The sequence below is a fragment of the Cynocephalus volans genome, chromosome 16 (assembly GCF_027409185.1).
Source record: "Cynocephalus volans isolate mCynVol1 chromosome 16, mCynVol1.pri, whole genome shotgun sequence".
NCBI lineage: Eukaryota > Metazoa > Chordata > Mammalia > Dermoptera > Cynocephalidae > Cynocephalus > Cynocephalus volans.
In genome coordinates, this window is record NC_084475.1 from 17302128 (window position 1) to 17322007 (window position 19880).

At 53.4% G+C, this 19880-nt stretch overlaps 1 protein-coding gene across 2 annotated transcripts in view; it reads left to right on the forward strand.

Moving 5' to 3' along the window:
- MGAT5B (alpha-1,6-mannosylglycoprotein 6-beta-N-acetylglucosaminyltransferase B) overlaps window positions 1-19880 on the forward strand; it is a 71845-nt gene that overhangs the window by 30484 nt on the left and 21481 nt on the right. For both annotated transcript variants that reach the window (XM_063081207.1, XM_063081208.1), the window contains exons 6-9: window positions 696-866; window positions 1376-1540; window positions 2300-2469; window positions 19283-19414. In XM_063081207.1, coding sequence (XP_062937277.1) covers window positions 696-866; window positions 1376-1540; window positions 2300-2469; window positions 19283-19414 — 638 coding nt within the window. The remainder of the gene's footprint in view (window positions 1-695; window positions 867-1375; window positions 1541-2299; window positions 2470-19282; window positions 19415-19880) is intronic.

Consider the following 19880-nt stretch of genomic DNA (forward strand, 5'->3'; position numbering starts at 1 on the left):
CTCCGGGGGCTGTGCCCAGACTAGCTCCAGGATTCTGCTCCTGGTGGGATATCCGCTAGTGAGGGCCTCTCTGCCCAGCCCCTGGACCCTGACCCAGGCACTAGCGGTCAGAGGCCAGCACAGGGAAATATTTCTCTGCTTGGCCCATCTACCCAGCCCACCAACCCAAATTCTCCAAGGTGAGTCAGCAAATGAACTATTAAAGATGCATGTGCCCCCCCCTCCCCAGCAGCCTGATTCCCAAAACACTCAGAAAAGAAATGGGCCTCAATTGCTCTGTACCTGTTCCTCCCAGCCCAGCCAACAGCTGGACCGAGAGCCCCTCCCAACCCACCCAAGGGCCCACCTCTGGCTGCACAAAGTCTGTCTGTGCAGGGAGCCAGTCCACAGGCATAAAGCCAGCTCGTCACTGCTCTGAATCCCCTAAGGGGTGCACGGTGGTGCTGCAGACCCTTACCTTAGTGACCATGTGGGGATCACTGCGGGTGGGTCCTGCACTGGCTCCAGCCCTTGCCCTCTGGAAGCTGCTTCCTGGGTCAGTCTCTGCTCTGTCCCTCGATGCATCTTGAGGGTGGGTCTCACAGGCCCTGTCCTGGGGGTCCTCAGGGTTGCTGTAGATATTCATGCAGGGAGAGCTGGCCAAGGGTGCGTGGGGCTGGCACTGGCTCCCTGCCCAGGCCTGGCCCTCTCTGCAGTGGATGCGTGCCCGCTGGACCTCTGACCCCTGCTACGCCTTCTTTGGGGTGGACGGCACCGAGTGCTCCTTCCTCATCTACCTCAGTGAGGTCGAGTGGTTCTGCCCCCCGCTGCCCTGGAGGAACCAGACGGCTGCCCAGATAGCCCCCAAGGCCCTCCCCAGAGTGCAGGTAGGCCTGGGAGGCAGGTGAGCCAGAGAGGGGCTGGTGGGCGGGCCAGCGGGAGGAAGCCTCCGCCCTGGGTGGATGAGGCAGGCTAGCTCTGCCAGGTGGGCAGCAGGTCCCACCCACCCTGCTGGACACATGGGAGGCTGGCCTGACCATGCCTTTCCCACCTGCTGTGGGACGCTGAAAAGCTAGGCTGCCTTGAGGGGCAGGTAGGGGCCCTGGGGGTTCCCCCTTAATGGCCTGGAATAATAATAGTAAGAGCTGTCATTTACTGAGGGCTGTCTGTGTGCCAGACACTTGACCACCTTGGCTGGGGGGTGAGTGTTGGGGTTTGAGAGCCAGGATTCTTGACTTCGGGGGCTGGTGGGCCCCTTAGAAAGGTCAAGAGAAGTTGGAGCAGACCCTAGGCTCATGGAAGGGTGACAGCCCCTGTCCCCAGGGCAGTGTGGGATGGTGGTAGTACAGCTGGGGGTCTGGCAGCTAAGAGATCTGAGTTCTGAACTCCCCTCCAGGCAGTTTTCCGGAGCAACCTGTCCCACCTCATGGAGCTGATGGGCAGTGGGAAGGAGTCCCTGATCTTCATGAAGAAGCGGACCAAGCGGCTCACGGCCCAGTGGGCACTGGCTGCCCAGCGCCTGGAGCAGAAGCTCGGGGGCATCTGGAGGGACCAGAAGCAGGTATGTTAATCTCTGCATGTTCAGGGATTGGAGCTCAGAGAGCTTAGCTTATGTGCTCTGGGCCCTGTGGTTTCCAAGTAGGCACGGGGTATACCCTCAAAAAAGTTGTATTGAATTTCTTTCAATTTGATCCAGAGGGGAGAGGGGTAGGAGAGATGACAGAGTCAGGGCAGATGGCCCATGGCCCTTTTCAAGGTTGGAGCAGAATAAGAAGCTTCCCAAGGGGTCCTGCATTCTGTGGGCATCTTATATTTGTCAGGCAGGGGAATAATGTAGCCTATCCTGGGGAGGCTCGTTGGCTCATCCATCCATCCATCATCCATCCATCCATCCATCATCCATCCATCCATCCGTCCATCATCCATCCATCATCCATCCATCATCCATCCATCATCCATCCATCATCCATCCATCCATTCATCATCCATACAATAGATATTTACATGACTCTCTCATATCGCCCTGTTTATTTCTTTCAGACTCCTTATCATTTCATGCAATTATCTCTTGTCTGTTTTTACTGTTGTCTACCTCTTCCATCTGGAACGTGAGCACCACAAGGGCAGGCACGTGACTGTCTTATTCACCTGTATCCCCAACGCCCGGCACTGTCACTCTGGTGCCAGAAAGCAGGCCCAGCCTGGAGACGGTGTCTGCTGCTGACTGTTGTCCAGGCTGGTGGCCGGGGGTGGGGGAGAGAGGGACAGGACTGAGGGTCATGGGTGCCCCATATTGACCCTCTGTGTCCTGTTGACCCAGATCCTGGTCCACATCGGCTTCCTGACGGAGGAGTCTGGAGACGTGTTCAGCCCGCGGGTGCTGAAGGGCGGGCCTCTGGGGGAGATGGTGCAGTGGGCCGATATCCTGGCTGCCCTCTACGTCCTGGGCCACGGTCTGCGGGTCACAGTCTCCCTGAAGGAGCTGCAGAGGTGAGTGTTGGGGAGAGGCACTTAGCGCTGCACTGAGGGTGGGGAGGGAGGAAGGGGAACCCATCCCTCTGGAGCCTTTGCTCCACCTGCAGGTCCCACGACTCACACACCCGGGGAGGCTTCCTGGTGTTCTGTATGATATTAGCATTCCCCGATTTCCTCCTCTGCCTGCTCAGCCTGCCTCCTACTTCCTCCTTGTGAACACCCTGTTCATGTTTAGGGTGCGCCAAGGGAGTGTATCTGCATAGTGCTGTTCAAATGGGGTCCCAGTCTCCATCTCTGTGCCCACAGGGGCCCTGCTGTTTTTTGCTCGGGGTCTGACAAATACTGTCCTGTGGGACTGAGACACATCATGCAGATGGGGTCCCCTCTGCCTGCCTTCCTGGTGGGCTCAGGGTAGACTTGGCATTTCTCTTTTGGAATTAGACTCCTTCCTGAATCTATTTTGGGGGCTGGGGACCAGTAAGACCCGGAGGGTGGTGGGGTGGGGAGGTGATGCCTACCCTGTTCCTAATGATGCGCTTTCCAGGGTCCCACCGATACTATTGGAGATGGAAGACAGGTGATTAGAGGCTCCCCAGGGTGCTGGGGGTGGGGGATGGGGCTAAAGGCTGAGAGTGTGGGGTGTCGAGGGAGGGGGGTAGGAGTGTGTGTGGTGTGTATGACTGGGCTTATTTATTTATTTATTTATTTATTTGGCGACTGGCTGGTACAGGGATCAAACCCTGGACCTTGGTGTTATCAGCACCACGCTCTAAACAACTGAGCTAACCGGCCAGCCCATTCTGGGTTTATTTTAACCACTATATCTGTGGGATGTAGAACAACGTTAGATTTTTCCTCCTGTATTTATTAATATTTATTATGTAATATTTGGTATATCCAAAAACATGTAAATTAAGTTGCAAAGCAGAAGAATAAAACACCCTCCCACGCTTCCGCTGCCCAACTAAAGGTCTAGAACATTGTGAGGGACCCCGTGTCTTCCAGGGCAGGCTTTCCCTTGCCCGTCTCTCTTCCTCCCCTCCGAGGAGGCCTGTAATTTAAATTTTGTGTTTATCATTATTTTGCTTTTTTTAAAAAAAAAATTAGTTTTTCCCGTACTTGTGCATCCATAAATAATATATGGTTTAGTTTAGTATTGCTTTGTTTATGAGCGTTGTTAAAACAGCATCTACTATATGTAGTCCCAAGACTTGATTTTTTAGTCATTATGTTTCAAAGATTGATGCATGTTGTTGCAGGTAGCTATATCTCATCCATTTTCACTGCTTTATAATATTCCCGTGTGAATGTACCATAATCAATTTTTCTGGTCTGTCGGCATTTTTTCCTGTTTTGCAAAATTATTTTGAATAGTGCTGTGCCACTATTCTTGTAACATGTCACCTGGTGTACCTGTGTAAGTTTCTCAGGATATAGACTCACCTGCACAATCGTTGGGTCTTAGAGTGTGTGAAAAATCAGCTTTACAAGATAATGTCAAATGGTTTTCCAAAGGATTGCACCAATTCACAGGCCAACCAGTGCGTGGGTTCCCACTGGGCCACAGTCTCACCTGTACTTAGGGTTATCAGACACCCTACTAATGGTGTGATGTGGCATCATGGTATCTTGTAATGGTCTTAACTCACGCTTCCTGACAGCGAGTAGAGCTGAGCGTCGGGCATCTGTGGACTTGCTTGTGTTCCCTCTTCATAAAATGTCCATTCATGTCGTTTGTCCATGTTTTTGCTGGGTTGTTTATCTTTGTTGTATTGAGTTGTAAGAGTTCTTTATATAAGGAGTCTTCAAAAAGTTTGTGGAAAAAATTGTATTATCTTTTAATTTTATTTTTCCACGGACTTTTTGAAGAACCCTCATATATCATGGATATAAATCCTGTGTGAGTGCTATGTCTTTTAAAATCTGCTAATGTGTTGCTTGCCTTTTTAATTTCTTTCTCTTTTCTTTCTTTCTTTTTAAAACAATTCTACTGTAATCAAAGTTATCCATCTTTTTCTTTATGGTTAGAGATTTTGTGCTCAATTCTATTCCTCCTTTTCTCTGGCATTTTGATGAGATTGTTCTAACTTTGCCCCCAGAGCATAACTAGGAAGGCCCCAGAGTTGTTTGAGCGTGAATTGACTTTTCTTCATCAGCCCATTAACTTATTCTCAGGTGGTGTACAAGCAGAAATGCGATTTCCCTCCAGAGCCCACCCACTTCTCCTCTGGAGCCCACCCACTCTCTTGCTGGTCTGTTGGTTCTAGACGTCTCTCTGTTTCTGATTGGCATTTTGTCCTGGCCACCAATGCTGATGCTCTGGAGCACAGGAGTGTTGGAGAGAAAGGGATGCTGTGGGGACAGCCATGGACAATATTAGGTCTCTAGGGACCAGAGAATGCCAGTCTTGGACAGCTGCTCAGCCTCTGCAGTTCTTCCCTGCAACTCAGAGGGTAGAATGTTCCGGAATCCTGATCAGAGGGAGGAACCAGGACCAGTCGTATTTAATAGGGGAAGGAGGCTGTGTCTGGGTTGTGTTGTTTAGGAGGCCACTAAACAACCCAGCGATTTGAAGGATTTCATCCCCATGGCCTGAAATTCACACTGCTGGGGTCATTCTTAGGTTAATGCACTTGTCTCCAATCCACTCAGTAAAGATGTAACAGTGTCTTCAGACACATGTGGAACAGGGGTCAGGTCAACTTTGAAGGGGAGGAAGGTGACAGGGACTAACAAGGGGGCTGCACACTTGTGGAAGCACAGTCTGGGTGAGGAGTGGGTTCTGGGGGAGGAGGTGCCCACATTGAAATTGCAGGTCTTCCCCTTCTGGCTGACTGTCATCTGAGTAGTAAGGACTGGGACTGGGAGCTGTCCCCACGGGCCTGGTGCTAAACCCACAGTAAGCTCCCAGTGCTGGGAGAGGGAACCAGCACATCCCTCACTCTGGGTGTCACCCCAGTGGCATTTTGTTGTCAGGTCCAGCTGTCCACACTGCACAGGCCACTTCAGAGCCGAGGTGTGACCACTGCTGCACACCACGCTGCACCCGCCCTGGCTCCCTCAGATCCGGGAGTGTAGGAGGTGCACTGCCACAGCCTGTGGAGCACAGTGCTGCAGAGGCAGCTAATGTGTGCAAACAATAAGCAGAAGCAATCTTGCCCTGGTCTGGAAGCTTCCTACAGGAACTCAGATGGGGAAGGGATGAGGAGGAAGAAGAGGACAAAGGACCTGGGCTGGGGGAAGCTGAAGAGGACTTGGGCGACTTGTGGATGGCGTAGTCAGAGGCTGAGCTAACCACGGGCCAGCCAGACCTGCCCCAGGCAGAGCAGGGAGAAAGGGTCTGGGACCTGAGACTCCTGGGTCATCAGAGAGCCCAGGGGCAGTGGAAAGAATCCTGGGGAGGGGGCTGTCTGGAGCCCCTCATCCCAGGCTCTGACACACACAAAGTCCCTCGTGTGTGGAGAACATCCTTCTGTCAGTATCACTGACATCTCACCCACGTCATGGTTAGGCGAAGTCACATTTGTCAAACAGCACTCAGCTTGGTTCCTCCATTCTAACCGTGCTAGATCTGGGGCCAGAGAGGTGAGGACCTGCTACCTTTACTGCTTCCTCCGGGAATGGGAAGGCTTCTCCCATGCACTCATGACAGCGCAACACAAAACGGAGAAGCATCCTTTTCCGAGAGGAGCAGTCATTTGACAAGTCTCCTCGAGAGGTGGGAATTTAACTCAATGGCTCTGCCTCAAAGCCCACGCTGGGGTTTCTCCTCCCTTTCAACTTCACCCTGAATTCTTCCCTGCCCAAAGCACTGCCTCCTCCTCTGGCCACTCCTCTGGGCCAAAGCATGACAGTGGGGGTCACTGCACTTGGGAGGCCCTGAGAGGGAGGCCCTGCTGAAAAGTGCCCCGATTGGAAAATACTCCCTGCTGCCCTCTCCTTCACTTCTCGCTCACACACATGCATGTCCCTGCATATATGCACACAGTGCACACCCACTCACATGCATGCACACATGTACATGTACACTCATAAGCCTCTGCACCCACACATGCACACATTTGTGCACACACCCCATGCACATGCACACACATATACCCATGTGCAAATGTATGCTCCTGCACATGCAAGCATAATACACCTGTACACACACACACATGCACACCCCTGTGGACATACATGCACCCCCCCCACACCCCAGTGAGAGTTGGTGTCTTTCCACCAAGGCTTCACTTCCTGCCAGGCTCCTGCAGATCTGAAATTCCCAGAAGCAGGGGCTGCAGGGAGAAGTTGCCCACCTCTGATTTGCAGTTCATTACATGGGCAGGCCTAGGGCTGTGCTCAAATGCTCTGGCTTTTGGTCCCCAGCGGGGTGTATGTGTGAATGAACATCTTGCTCAGACAGGGCAGAATGGTGTAAACAGTTCAGCCACCTCAGGGGATAGCCTTAGGAAGGTGCTTTCTAAATCTGTTACCAGATACAATTTAAAAACAACTGAAAGAGTAAAAAAAAAACAAGGGCTGGGCTGGCCCGTAGCTCACTTGGGAGAGCGTGGTGCTGACAACACCAAGTCAAGGGTTAAGATCCCCTTACCGGCCATCTTAAAAAATAAAAATAAAAATAAAAATAAAAATAAAACGACCAGGACAATTCCCCAGTTAAGTCTGCAAAATTAACAGCATCAGCTGAGGTTGGAGTACATTTAGGGTGGGATTCTTAACCCTGGCTGCAGCAGAACCACTTGACGAGCCTCAGAACAAACCAACGTCTGGGCCCACTCATGGCGTCTCTGATTTAATCAGCCTGGGGTTAGATTAATACTTGGGCTCAAGTATCAATTTTTTAAAGCTCCCCAGGTGATTCTAATGTGCATCAAGGGCTGAGAAGAGGAAAAGCCTGAGGCTGTGGCTTTTTTAAACACCCCCTCCCCAAGATGTGGTCTGGATAGCTGTGGGGTTGGGACCTTGCAGAAAATGTAAACTGATCTGCATGACTTGTTCAAAGGAACTGTCCTCAGTGTCCCCAGTGCAGGTCCTGAGGGGGAGGATTAGAGCCTGGGGTGGTGGCATGGGCCCTGGAAGATTTATAGAAAGAATGTGAGGGTTCCTCTCGAGTCCTCGTCTGCACTCCTGAAAGCACCCAGGGACACTTGATTGCAGGAGTGGGGGCCAAATGGAGGGGGTGGGCCTCAGAGACACCCCTGGGAGGTGGCCAGATTGTGGGGCCTCTTGCATCCTGCTGTGGGCATTAGGTGGGAACCTGCTGGCCTGGAGTGCACCTGGGCCACTTTCTTGTATGTATTTTTCTTCCTTCTTCCGTCATAAAGTGGAGGGTTTGGTCATCGTAGCTGGAGGTTAGGACAGATGGGAGGCCAGAGTGGAGGCCGAGCTTTGGGCTCCCCAGCACATTCTCTGCTGGGTTGCCCTGATGCTACATAAACACAGGCCTTTCCTCTTGGTGGAGATTTAAATACAGTTTGACATGTATGTGAGTTCCCCAGAGTTGCTGTAACAAAGGGCCACAAACTGGGCGACTTAAACAGCAGTCACAGTTCTAGAGACTAGAAGTCCAAGATCAAGGTGTTGGCGGGGTTGGTTCTTTTCGAGGCTGTGCGGGAGAATCTGCCCCAGGCCTGTCCCTGGCTCTGGAGGTGTGCTGGCAGTCTTTGGAGCTCCTTATCTTGTAGAAGCATTGTGCTTTTGTCTTTGCCTGGCCTTCTCCCTGTGTGCATGTCTGTGTCCATATTTCCCCTTCTTGTTAGGACCCCAGTCATACTGGATTAGGTCCCACCCTAGTGACCTCATCTTAACTTGATTACCTCTGTGAAGACCCTGTCTCCGAATAAGGTCACATTATGAGGAACTGAGGGTTAGGACTTCAACGTATGAATTTTGGGGGGACACAATGCAAACCCATAGCAAGATAGTCACCATTTCAGCCTGGAACGGGGTCCTGGGCAGAGGTACCAGTGAATACACGTGAGCCTACAGGGAGAGGCAGGAGCATCGGGCCCCCCTCTCAGCCGGGGGAGCTGTCGGTGGGAGCAGCAGCAGGCGAATTTGAAAATAGGTCAACAGCATGGGAAAGTAATCGGAATGTTCAAAGTCTCGGCTTGGCTTCTGCGACAGAAATGTCTCCCTTGGCCGGCAAAGTGACCTGTGTGGGAAGGGGCAGGAGAGAGACGCGGCTGTACGCATGTTGTAGTTTATTCACAGATGTTCGCAGCAGATGTCTTGGCTACTGACTAAGCGACAAAGCCGGACGGATGCGGCTCTTCTCTGCTCCTCTTGTTTCGGTGTTTTAATTAACCAGCTCACTGGAGTGATGTTTGGGGCGATGCGCAGAATCCACATCTGGCTTTGCTGCTGCAAGATGTTTCCGGGGTGAGGGAGGTATAGTGTGGGAACAGTGCCCTCTGTGATAAGACTGCAGCGAGGGGACATCGGACAGTCCCCACCCACGCCCCAGCATGCATGGCAGGAAGGGGATGTGGAGCCAGAGCCCCTGCCCGTCCGCTGCACCCCGAGACGTCCTCATGAAAGCCCGGATCCACAGTGGGCATTTAAAGTTAAGCTTTTCCCTTCCTGACTGCCCAGAATCAGCTGTGCTCATCAATTTTATTTGCATAATTTCAAGCATCATTAATAGTACATGGCATGAGGAAAAATTACCGAGCTCTTCCTCCATCCATGAGTGAAATTGGGTTTAGTCGAAAATTAGTTGACTTAACTGGCAAATGATGAAAGCTTGAGAGGAGAATGTTTAAATAAGGAGGACAAGGAGGGGAAACTCTTGGCCGTCAAGCATGCAGCCAGGCTGGAAATTGGTCTCCAACCTGGGGTCGTTTGTTCAAGGGAAATACCAGGGAGGGTCCCTAGGAATGACGAAGGCAGAGACCACATCTCGTTCCTCTCGGGCAGCCCAGCTTGACCAGCTGAGGCAGGTCTTAGAGTTTGAACCCATTCAGACCTGGCTCAGACTGGCTCAGACTGGCCCAGACTGGCCTGAACCAGTGCAAACTGGGCCCAGCTACTTAAAACCAGTTGGAAGTGATCAGAACTAGGCTGAACTAGGCAGCTCCAACCAGCCACTGGGTGGAGGGTGCTGCCGTTCCTTGAAGGGGGAAGAAGAGAAAAGCTGTGGGTTTTGGGCACAGGCGAAGGCCTTGTACTGGGGCTCACACATGCTGAGTTAGAGGTGCCCCCATGGAGGCAGCTGGGTGATGGGCCCGGGGCTCCAGGGAGGCGCGAGTGGAGACAGAATCTTGAAATCAAGGTGAGTGAACCTGAGCATGAATGAAACTGCCAAGTGCGAGGGGAAAAGCTTGAGAGCACAGCCCTGAGACGCGCCACCATGGAAAGGCCTCCTGGGGAAGGGGTGTTGGCAGAGGAAGGTGTGGAGTCATGGGTGCCAATGAGAATATGCTTCTAGGACGGCGTGGCCAATATCACATATTCGCTGAAAAGTCAAGTGAGAGAGACTGAAAAATGTCCAAAGAATCTGTCCACATGGAAGTCATTGTGGTGGGGACAAAGGTCATAGATTTAGTGGGCTGTAGAATGAGGGGGCTGGTCAGGAAACAGTGGCTGTGAGTGGAGGTTTTTCTCCAGAGGGTTTAGCTGTGGAGTGCAGAGTGGGGGATGGAGAAAGGACAGGAGCAGCGGGACAGCAGGGTCAGAGGAAGTCGTGTGAGTTTCCTGGAGCTGCAGAATCAAAGTACCACAGACTGGGTGGGGTGAACAATAAAAATTTATTCCCACAGTTCCAGAGGCTGGAAGTCCGAGATCGAGGCGTCAGCGGGGCTGGTTCCTTCTGAGGCTGTGCGGGAGAATCTGCCCCAGGCTCCCTCCAGCTCCTGGTGGCCTCAGGTGGCCGGTGACTCATAGATGGCCTTCTCCCTGCATCTTCACATCCTCTACCCTCCAGGCGTGTCTCTGGGTCCAAATGTCCTCTCTTTATAAAGACACCCAGCATATTGGATTAGGGCCCACCCTAATGACCTCATCTTAATTATCACCTCTGTGAAGACCCTATTTCCAAAGGTCACATTCACAAGTACCGGGGTTAGGACTGCTACATCTTTTGGGGGGACACAATTCAGCCGCAGTGGAGAGGAAGTTTGCTTCCTTTTCAAGATGGGAGCGCTTCCAGCATGTGTAAATGCTGATGGGAAGGAGCCAGAAAAAGAGCGAGGTTGAAGGTACAGGAGGGAAGCATCATTGAGAGCAGCCCAAGGGGGTGGCCTTAGGGGGAGGGACAGGAGGGAAGGGAAAGAGAGCAGGCTGTGCCGGCCATACAGACGGGGAAGGGGCCGGGGGCCAGGGGCCGGGGGCCGGGTTCCTATTGCGTCTTCGACACGGGAGGCAGAGCATTCGCTGGAAGTAAGGTGGGGGCGTGGGAGGTGTGACGAGAGTGGGCACGACTGACACACACTGAAGCCCAGCCTCAGGCTTCACCAGATTGGCAATGCGTTTTCCCTTAAAAAAAAGGATTTCAGCCAAACACAGCAAAATGTTAAGTCTTGATGAGGCTGGGAAGTGGGAGCCTACTAGTCATTAGGTCATTAGATTGTTTTCTACAGTTGTCTGTAATATTTTATACGAGTGCACAGGTGAGAGGAGGGGAGCAGCTCCTGGAGCTCAGCAGAGTCTTGTAGCAGCGGCTCTTCCCTGCACCCAGCTCCAAGAGAAGGCACAGAGGCAAGCGATGAATTTACACTAAAAAGCCTCTGGCCCCTCTCCCCTCTCCTTTTTTCCTCTTCACCCTTCAGTTCCGAGGAGACATTTTAATCTCCTGCCCAGTGTGGACCTTTGGTTAGAGGCACCTGTGGGGAGTGTGTCCCTGGGCTGGCCCTGCCCACTCTCCCTACTTGGCGATCCCTGGCTGAGCAGGAGCACACAAACACGCCACCATCCCAGCTGAGACACCTGACAGCTGGACACCTGATCCACTCTGATCCACTCTGGTTGGCCCATTGGAACCTTTTCCCAGGAATTGGGAGTTGGGCAGCAAGACCTAGACTGCAGAGAAGGGGCCAGAGAAGGGGCAGGAGCAGGCTTGTGGAGTGCGGAGCAGGGTCACGTTGGGGCAACCTAATGCCGTGGAAGGTCGTGACCTCTGCTGCTGAGCTGGGGGCTGCCCTGGCTCCTGCCCTTCAGCCTTCTTCAGGATCCAGGAGAGACGCATCCATCAAGGCCCCCCCCCCCCCACTCCATGCCACGCTGGAGCGACAGGGAGTCTGTTTCATGCAAATCAAAGCCCCTGGCCTAGTGTTAACCTTGGCCAATACACAAAACATGCTAGGTCACCTTTCCCAGCTCTGACCTGCTCCTTGCTGTGTGGGAGAGCTTCGAAGGAGGAGACATTTAAATGAAATCAATCGATGGCTCTCATGAAAGGTGCATACAGCCCAAGTGGGGAGGGGGGGGGAATTTGGGGAGAGTCAGATAAAAAACCAGGAGAAGGGCCAGCTTCTAAGTGCTTTTGAGGGACGCCTCAGTACATCTGTACATCTCAGGGGCCATGAAGGAGGTGGGGAGCAGTGTTCTCCCTCCACCAGGGACAGACCAAGGTCTTGTCAATGGCAGCTGGAGAGGAGGAGATGGACAAACTTCTTGAACAATCAGTTCAGGGAGACTGGAAAGTGCCACCCATAGAAAAGGTCAAACTGCTGCCCTGGCCCCTCAGCACAGGGGCAGGGCTGGCCTGGGGCTTTTTTACCTTTGGTGAAGCCAGCAGAAGCAGCGGATGGTATGAGCTCCTTCCACCAGCCCCTCCAATCGCAAAGGGGGCTTGGAAGAAGGGAGGCACTTTCCTGGGGGCCAGACTGCTCTCAGTGCGCTGGAGCGTGGCCAGACTTTCAGGCTGTCTGAATCCAGGATGCCAAGGGGCCTTTGTCTTTCCTCTCTGCCTAAATCTCCAAAACAGTCTTTTCCCAAGGCTCCTGCACAGGCTGGTTCTCAACAAAGGTCTGTGTTACTGGGCAGAATAGTGAGAGCCCCTGGAACATGAGAAACACCTGAGAAAATCCCCAGTGCCCAGGTGTCAGTGCAGAGCAATTAGATGGCACCTTGGGGCCAGCCTCGCCACCAGGGGCTGTACCAGCCCCTCGGTGATTCAAACCCCTGGCTGGGGCTGAGAACTACCGTCTGCCTACACTGAAAGCATCGTTTGGATGAGAAAAGCTTTGATTCATACTCAGCATTTATGGGCATTTGTTACATAAATCGAGGCCTGTCTGCAAGGCCAGGAACAGCCAGAGGGTCACATTCCCGTTCCGTTTCTCTTCCTGCAGCAGCCCTGCCGCCCTGGGAGCCGGCGGGGAGCATCTGCTGATTCATCCAGCTCTCCTGGGAGCGGGCCCTATTCTTAGCCCTGAGTTTGCTTACTGGGAGGAACACTGGGGAAGAAAGTGTTAGCTTTGGATGACAGTCCCACATTTGGGACACCCAGGATGAGGGAGATGCTACTCCCTTGTGTTCCCTTTCGGAACCCCTGGCCCGTGCTTCATTGAGGCCTTGGCTACAGAGCAGCTATCATGTACTGCCGTCTGCCTTTCGATGCCCCTTTCCTCCAAGCCACTCACTCCAAGGGGGCCTGGCAGGTCTCCCCAGCTGTGGTTCCTCCGAGGGCACCAGGGTATATGCTGGGGATGTTCAAAGGCATCTGCCTTTGCAGGGAGCTGAGGGTGGGCCCATCACGATGGCATTATATGGCTTTTTCTATTGGGCACGGGAAGGTCAGCCATCCTGGCAAGAAGAAAATGCCATAGGAGAGTGTAATCCCTTCCTCGTTAGTGATCCTAACCTCTGCTTCCTAAAGCAGCTCATTAGATGCCCACTTAAATCTCTGGGCTGCTTCTTTACACTCCCCGGTGCTATAGGGATGAGACAGTGGTTTGCTCTAGTAATGGGCCATGGGAGAGAGAAGGGCAGTGTCCACGATGCTCAGAAGAGGCTCCGGGTGGGGTCAGAGGGCTGTCAGGCCCCTGGGGAGACAGAGCGTGGCGGCTGCCCTGGCCATGTGTTCCCAGTAATGAGACGTATCTGGGGAAGCTGACGATCCCTGTGCATACTTCAGTACCTGCAGCCAAGGTTCTTTGAGCACTTTGTAAGAATTCTTTTTAATTAGGTCCTTCCCACACAGAGAAAGAGAGAGAATAGTGTGTTCCAGAATTTGAGCACTACCTGGAGAGATTATTTCTAGCCACAAACCAAAGGCACAGAGAAATAAAACTCGAGGATTTTTAGCTTAGAAGAGACCGTGGAGATTGGTCTTAGCCCTGTGTTACAGAAGCGGAGGCGGACACTGGAGCGACTCAGTGTCCTGTGCGAGGCCACTCTGCAAATTCGTGCTGGAGCTCGTGTCCAGGAAGGTTTTTTTATTGCAGCAGAACGCAGTATTTTGACTGTTTGTTGGCTGAGGATTTTTTCTATTGGGTGTAGGCTTTTTTTTTTTTTCCTCCTGCCTTATCCCATCTACCCATCCTACTGTTTGATCTTTTAGCAGACAGTGACTGAGTGAGTCAGTCCTTCCCTGGATATCTGCTGAGTCTGTAGGTTGTCTGTGGCCAGTTGGGGGTCCCAGGCAGGTGGCAGGGGTGGGAGGAGGAGCTGGAGAAGATGGGGACCTCAGCACCTCTGGGAGGCCAGGCACTGGAGCCAGGAATGTGGAGGGGTTGGCTTTAAAAAAAAAAAAAAGAAGTAGTAAAATGAACATCACATACAAATTCCCATCTTGATCATTTTTAAGCGAACAGTCCCGTGGCATCAAGTACATCACATTGTTGTGTAACCATCACCACCGCTCATCTCCAGAAGTCTTGCAAAACTGGAACTCTCTACCTATTAAACAATAACTCCCTATCCGTCCCTCCCCCGAGAGGGTGGCCTTTTGGGTAGATTAGTTTGGGTAGGGCGCAGGGGCCAGACTATAACCAGGTGACCTTTAGGATTGCTCATTTCCCTGGATCACCCCTGGCCCCATCCTGGTATTTAGTCTCCCATTCACATGGCCTGGGGACGTTTAGAAATATATTCTAACCACCCAACGTGGCAATTCCACGGAAGCTACCCCATCCTTCCCAAGCTGTGGGCGTCGGTAGTGGGCAGGGGGAGGGGTGCTCAGTGGATACATTTAAAGTTCCCTCCCCCGCTGAGATCCTGCCTCCCACCCGACTCACCCCTCATGGGGTCTTCCAGCCGTCCCACCCTATGCTAAGAATCCAAGAGAAATGAGAACTTGGCACTGGTTATACGGAAATGTCTGGGCAGGAGGCTTTTGAGGAGTCAGCACGGGAGGCAGAATTGTGCAGCCGCATGTCCCTGGGTGCCTCGGGCTGAAGGTTGCTGGGAGACAGTTTCTCAATTCATGTCACTGCTCCGACCAACCACTTAGCATAAAATTGCTCATAAAAGTGAACTTAAATTACAAGTGATAAAACTACAGCCCACTCTCCTGAGAGCTGAGCCTCTTTGCTCTCCGCGGAGCGAAGTGCAGATTCCTGGTGACAGTGTCAGTGAGCAGCGGCAGACACGTGTCTTTAGAGAAGTCACCTCAAATTGAAAATCCTTGTTCCCCAGGACTGGGAGACCATGCGGCTTCTCACTGACTCCTGGGGATGCTGCTGTCTCTGGGCCAGTTTGTCACCCTTTTCTCCTTCCTGCTGCGATGTCCTTTGGAGCCACATGTAGGACCACTTGTATCCAGCTCCAGGCCAGCAGGCCAGTCCCCTTTGGGAGGCACCAAGAGCTTGACAGCCCACAACGACACCCCTCGTCCTTGGCCTCCTCTCACTCACCCGCTCTCTCTCCCCAGAGATGTTTTTCTTGACCAAATGTTAAATGTTTAAACCAGTTCTTCCTCAGAGGCTCACCTGACCCATTGGTTTGTTGATTTGCTCATGAACACAGCAGATGTTTATTAGGCCAGATCCTGTCCCTGGCCCTGAAATTTCCAAGATGACATGGCGTTGTCCTCATGGGCCCCTAGTTGGGAGGAGGTGACTCAGGATAGTCACCAGGTATGACCCAGGTGCAGAAGGAACGTGTAGGGAGGGGGGATGAAAGAGGAGGGGTAGGGTTAGGGCGTCTCAGGCAAGGCTTCCTGGAGGATGGAGCCGATGCTTTGTTAAGGAGCCGGAGGTGACAGGAGTCCTCTAGACCCAGGGAACAGTTTCTGTCAAGGCAGGGTCTGTCTCATGGAAACTTTGGTGGGATCAGAGGGGAGGGTTTGGTGATAAGGATTTTGGAATTTGTGCTGCACCTGGCCTCCTGTAGGACAGGAACAGGAGGTGTCCGGTCCCACTTGTATTAGTTGGACCCTGGTGACAGCTGCTTTGGTCCTATTTGCTATCTTGCCCTGGCTGCCTTCTCTTCCATCTGTTAATAGTCTTCTGTTTTTCTCTGGTTGAGTCAAGGCTTTGACTTCACACTAGCAGGGCCATGCATGTAGAGGCCCATTGCCCAGCAGGGCGCCCCTCCCCTCTGGGCTCTAGGGTTTAGGATTGCCAAGGTTTAGGGTTGGTGACCTATTGGGTTGGGGCACAGCTGCCCACGTGGGCCCTGCACAGGTGTGGGACTCAGTGATAAACACAGTCTTCCGCTCACTCCACACACATCCTGTGGCCCCGCTCACACCATCAAGAACCTGGTGTGTCCTCTCTTGCACACGGGATCATGTGGCACCAGGAGAGGCCACTGCAGACTTGGAGCTCAGCTGGAGCTCCAGCAGTGGGTAGGCAAGGAAGGGTCTTAGAAGTCCTGGTCCAGAAGGAAGTGACGAGTCTTGGAAAGGATCAGACCCTGGGGAGATGTGACCAGGTTACATTGTAGAAAGACTCGATCCCAGCTCCACTCCTTCCTGGCTGTGTGACCCTGGGTAAATTACTAAACCTCTCTGTCTCCCAATCTGTAGAGATAGGGACTGGGTGAGAATAGATCTGATCTCATAGAGTATTTGCCAAGGTGATAGGAGTCGATGAATTAGTAAGTTGAAAACACGTAGACTGATGCCTGGGTTCAAAATGTTAGCTGTGAATATGGAGATGATGGTACATGCCTTAGAACATAAGCGTGGAGTTCTCCCAGGAGAGGACAGTGACTTGCCCCAACCCATCTGTCCTCTCCGTGGCCCTGGTGTTTGGGGCTGGAGTAAGGGATGTGGCTGGTGATGGGGCAACAAAAAGGAAGCTCCTGGGACAGAGGGACAATACATTGCCTGGAAACCAACCAGAAATATGTGGGAAAGGCAGTCATATTACTGGGGCAGGTAGCAGCTCTGAGACCCACCTACGGTTTATATTTTCAGAATTGTCTTAATTTTACCAGACCCAGATTCTGTGCGGGAGGGACAGCCACCCCCTTCCTCGCTTCTGCAAGGGAGATATGGAGGAATCATCTTTTTGTCTTTTTGTTTGTCGTGAGGGGAGCTGAGAAAGAACTAGAACTTCTAGAGCCCCGGGGCAGAAATGATGCTTCTTTCTTGGGCATCAGTTTTACTGGAGGAGTTTTAGGGGTGAGAAAGCCCATGCTTCAAAGAAAACATAGCAATGTCATGCAGAGTAGAATGCAAAACTTGCTTGACACTTAACACCACCAGATATTTCATGAAGTCTCCAGGTTGTGGCAGCTGCTTCCTGGGATGCTCCAGACTTCTCTTCCCAACCGCGTGGCCTCTGGTTGGAAAGAGGGGACTATAGGAGGGTTGGAGGGGTTAGGGAGGAGCCCTTGGCCATTTTTGTTTATAGATAAGAAGTGAGGAGAGAATGGTTATTAGGTTTTTGCATTCCCATCTTCACACTCAGCAGTAAAGGTTCTGGCATGACTGGAAGCCAGTGTGGGGGCAGCTCAGTGAGGCTGGGGTGCCCTGGCTAGTGGGGACCAGAGAAAGCCCCTCTCTCTTGCCACACTTCTCTGCAGGGCATGGGCTGACCCCTGCTGCCTCAGTCCCCCTGCATCGCACGCAGCTTCCCCTGACGTCTTTCCATCATAGTCCTGTCGGCAGGTGACCATAAACATCATGGAAAGGTGCCACTGTGGACAGTGTGCTCAGGGGACAGGGTACCCAGGCCCCCTCCCTGAGGGTTGTGCCGAGCATGTGCAAAGAGTGCAGAGACTTCCAGGCCGGTACTTTTCCACCGGGCGTGAATTGTTTCAGGGAGCCAGAGACACCACCCAAGGAACTGACCAATGGTGACCCTTTGCCATTCGCAAGCTGGTGACCTTGTCAGAGCTCCTCACCTCCCCAGCCTGTGTTTTTGCATCGTGTGGGTCCCCGGAGGGGCTTGCTGGGAGGGCTCGGGGACCTCTTGCAGCACTGGCATGGGCACCACGAATCCATGGGAGGTGGACCCCGGGGAGGTGGGCTGGTGGCCTGGCCACTTCCCCACTGGGGTCAGAAGTGGAGGATGGGCACATCCAGCCCCATAAGGTGGCACCTTCCACCCACCAAGAGCAGATGGAGGGGCTCATCGCTCTGCCCGGGGACTGTCCCTTGCCTCTCTCCGTACCCTCGGCTGGGCTGGCCCCTTCTCCATGCTGCCCACACCCCCGGGGGCGCACACTCCTCACACAGCCTTGCACTCCAGGGACAGGGGCTGCATCCTATGCGGCTTGGTGTCCCCGATGCGAGGCACAGGGCATGGCACCCACCATGCACTCAAGAAACGTTTGCTAAAGAGAATTAATGTGAAGACCCGGTGGGGGGGTGGGGGCTGTCTTGGGAGGAGGTGACCTCCGGGGCCCCTGGGCCTCCCCTTGTAGTGGAGTCGTCAGCGGAGAGGAAAGGGGGGCCAGGTCTCTGTGATGGGTGCTCCATTCCCCACCTGGCTCAGGGGCTCAGCACAGACTTAGAGAATGAGTGACCGAATGCCTCATCATTCCCTGCAGGGGGAGAAACTGAGGCTGTGGAGTCGGTTAAGCAAGGCTCCTGGTGGGAGCTGCTGGGTGTTACGGATGGTTGCAGGGAGTTTCAGTAGCAAAGGAGTTTAAATTGGCAGTCATTGTTGCCGGGACAGGGGGCTTTGAGCAGATGTGGTGATTCTAGAAAAAGCCATGAGGTTGTGGCCATATCCTTCAGGCTCCAGTGAAATGAAATGACTCCAAAGCTTCAGCCAGATGGGATGCCAGATGGCAAAAGGACACCACTGCCATTCTGGCCGAGCTGTGCCTGCCGGGTCACCAGAGGCAGCCCCGTCCCAGAAGAAGACCTGCGTGTAAATCATCCTGCAGACAGGGCAGGCAGGCCCCTCTGGCCTTAGGGGACTCTGAGCCTGCACAGTGGCCAGAGTGGGGAAGGTCCCCAGAGGCCCGCAGGAGCTCACTGCCCCAGCCAGCTCCTGGTGCCAGGAGCTGGGTCAGCAGAGCAGGATTATACTCTTCTGAGGCAGGAGGCTTGGGACCCTTCGGCTCCAAACAAACAGCTGAAGATGTGCTGAGGACTGTGGCCAGCATGTATGGAGCTTTGTGAAAGTTAGATAAAGACTCCTTCTCTGGGCTGACACAGCCCTGCAGGGAGCATGTTTGTGGCAACTACAGAAGGTGCCCTTTCCCCCTCAACAGGTAGCCTAGGCCAGGTGCCCGGCTTGGCAAGGTAGCCCAGGCTGGATCTCAGTCCCACTTACCTCTGGTTGGACTCTCTTGTGCAGTGAAAAACCTACACAACTGTACACGGCCATCCTGTTAATTTCTTTTCTAAGAGTCTGTGCTAATCTCACTGCCCTTTTACAGTGCCCCTTGCCCCAATTTTATCCTGTACTGTAGGAACCAGGGTGGCTGGTTAGGAAGGCGAGCTTCTTGGGGCTCAGACTCTGAAGGGCTCTTCTTCCAGTAACTTAGGGGTGCCGCCAGGCCGGGGGAACTGCCCGCTCACCATGCCCCTGCCTTTCGACCTCATCTACACCGACTATCATGGCCTGCAGCAGATGAAGCAGCACATGGGACTCTCCTTCAAGAAGTACCGGTGAGAGGGCAGTGGGAGGGTGGCAACGTGGCACAGGGCCCCTCCTCATGCCCTGCCCCCGTGTCCTGGCTGCCAGCCGGCCCCAGGGCCAGGGCGGGAAAGCTGCGTGTCCTCTGTTCTCCTGCCTTCTGCTTTCCCCTCCCCCACCACTTGCATCCCGGATGAGCTTTGCCTCTCTGCTAACTCAGATGATAATTAATAAACCACTGGGAGTCACCCCATTGCCCCTCTGCTGCATGGAGACTGGGGGGCGGGGGTCAGAGGTAACCTAGATGGAAGGGGGCAGAGGGGTTGAAAGGAATGGGACAGAGGACCAAGGCAGTGACCTCTGCTGTGGGGACAGTCAGTCCAGCGCTCCCCTCCCCACCTCCCTTCTGCTACCCCACCCCCTCTCGGCCTGGAAGAAGGCCAATGCCATCGCTTTCTGTCTCTCTGCAGCCAGCGGGATACGGGGTTTAATTTAGCA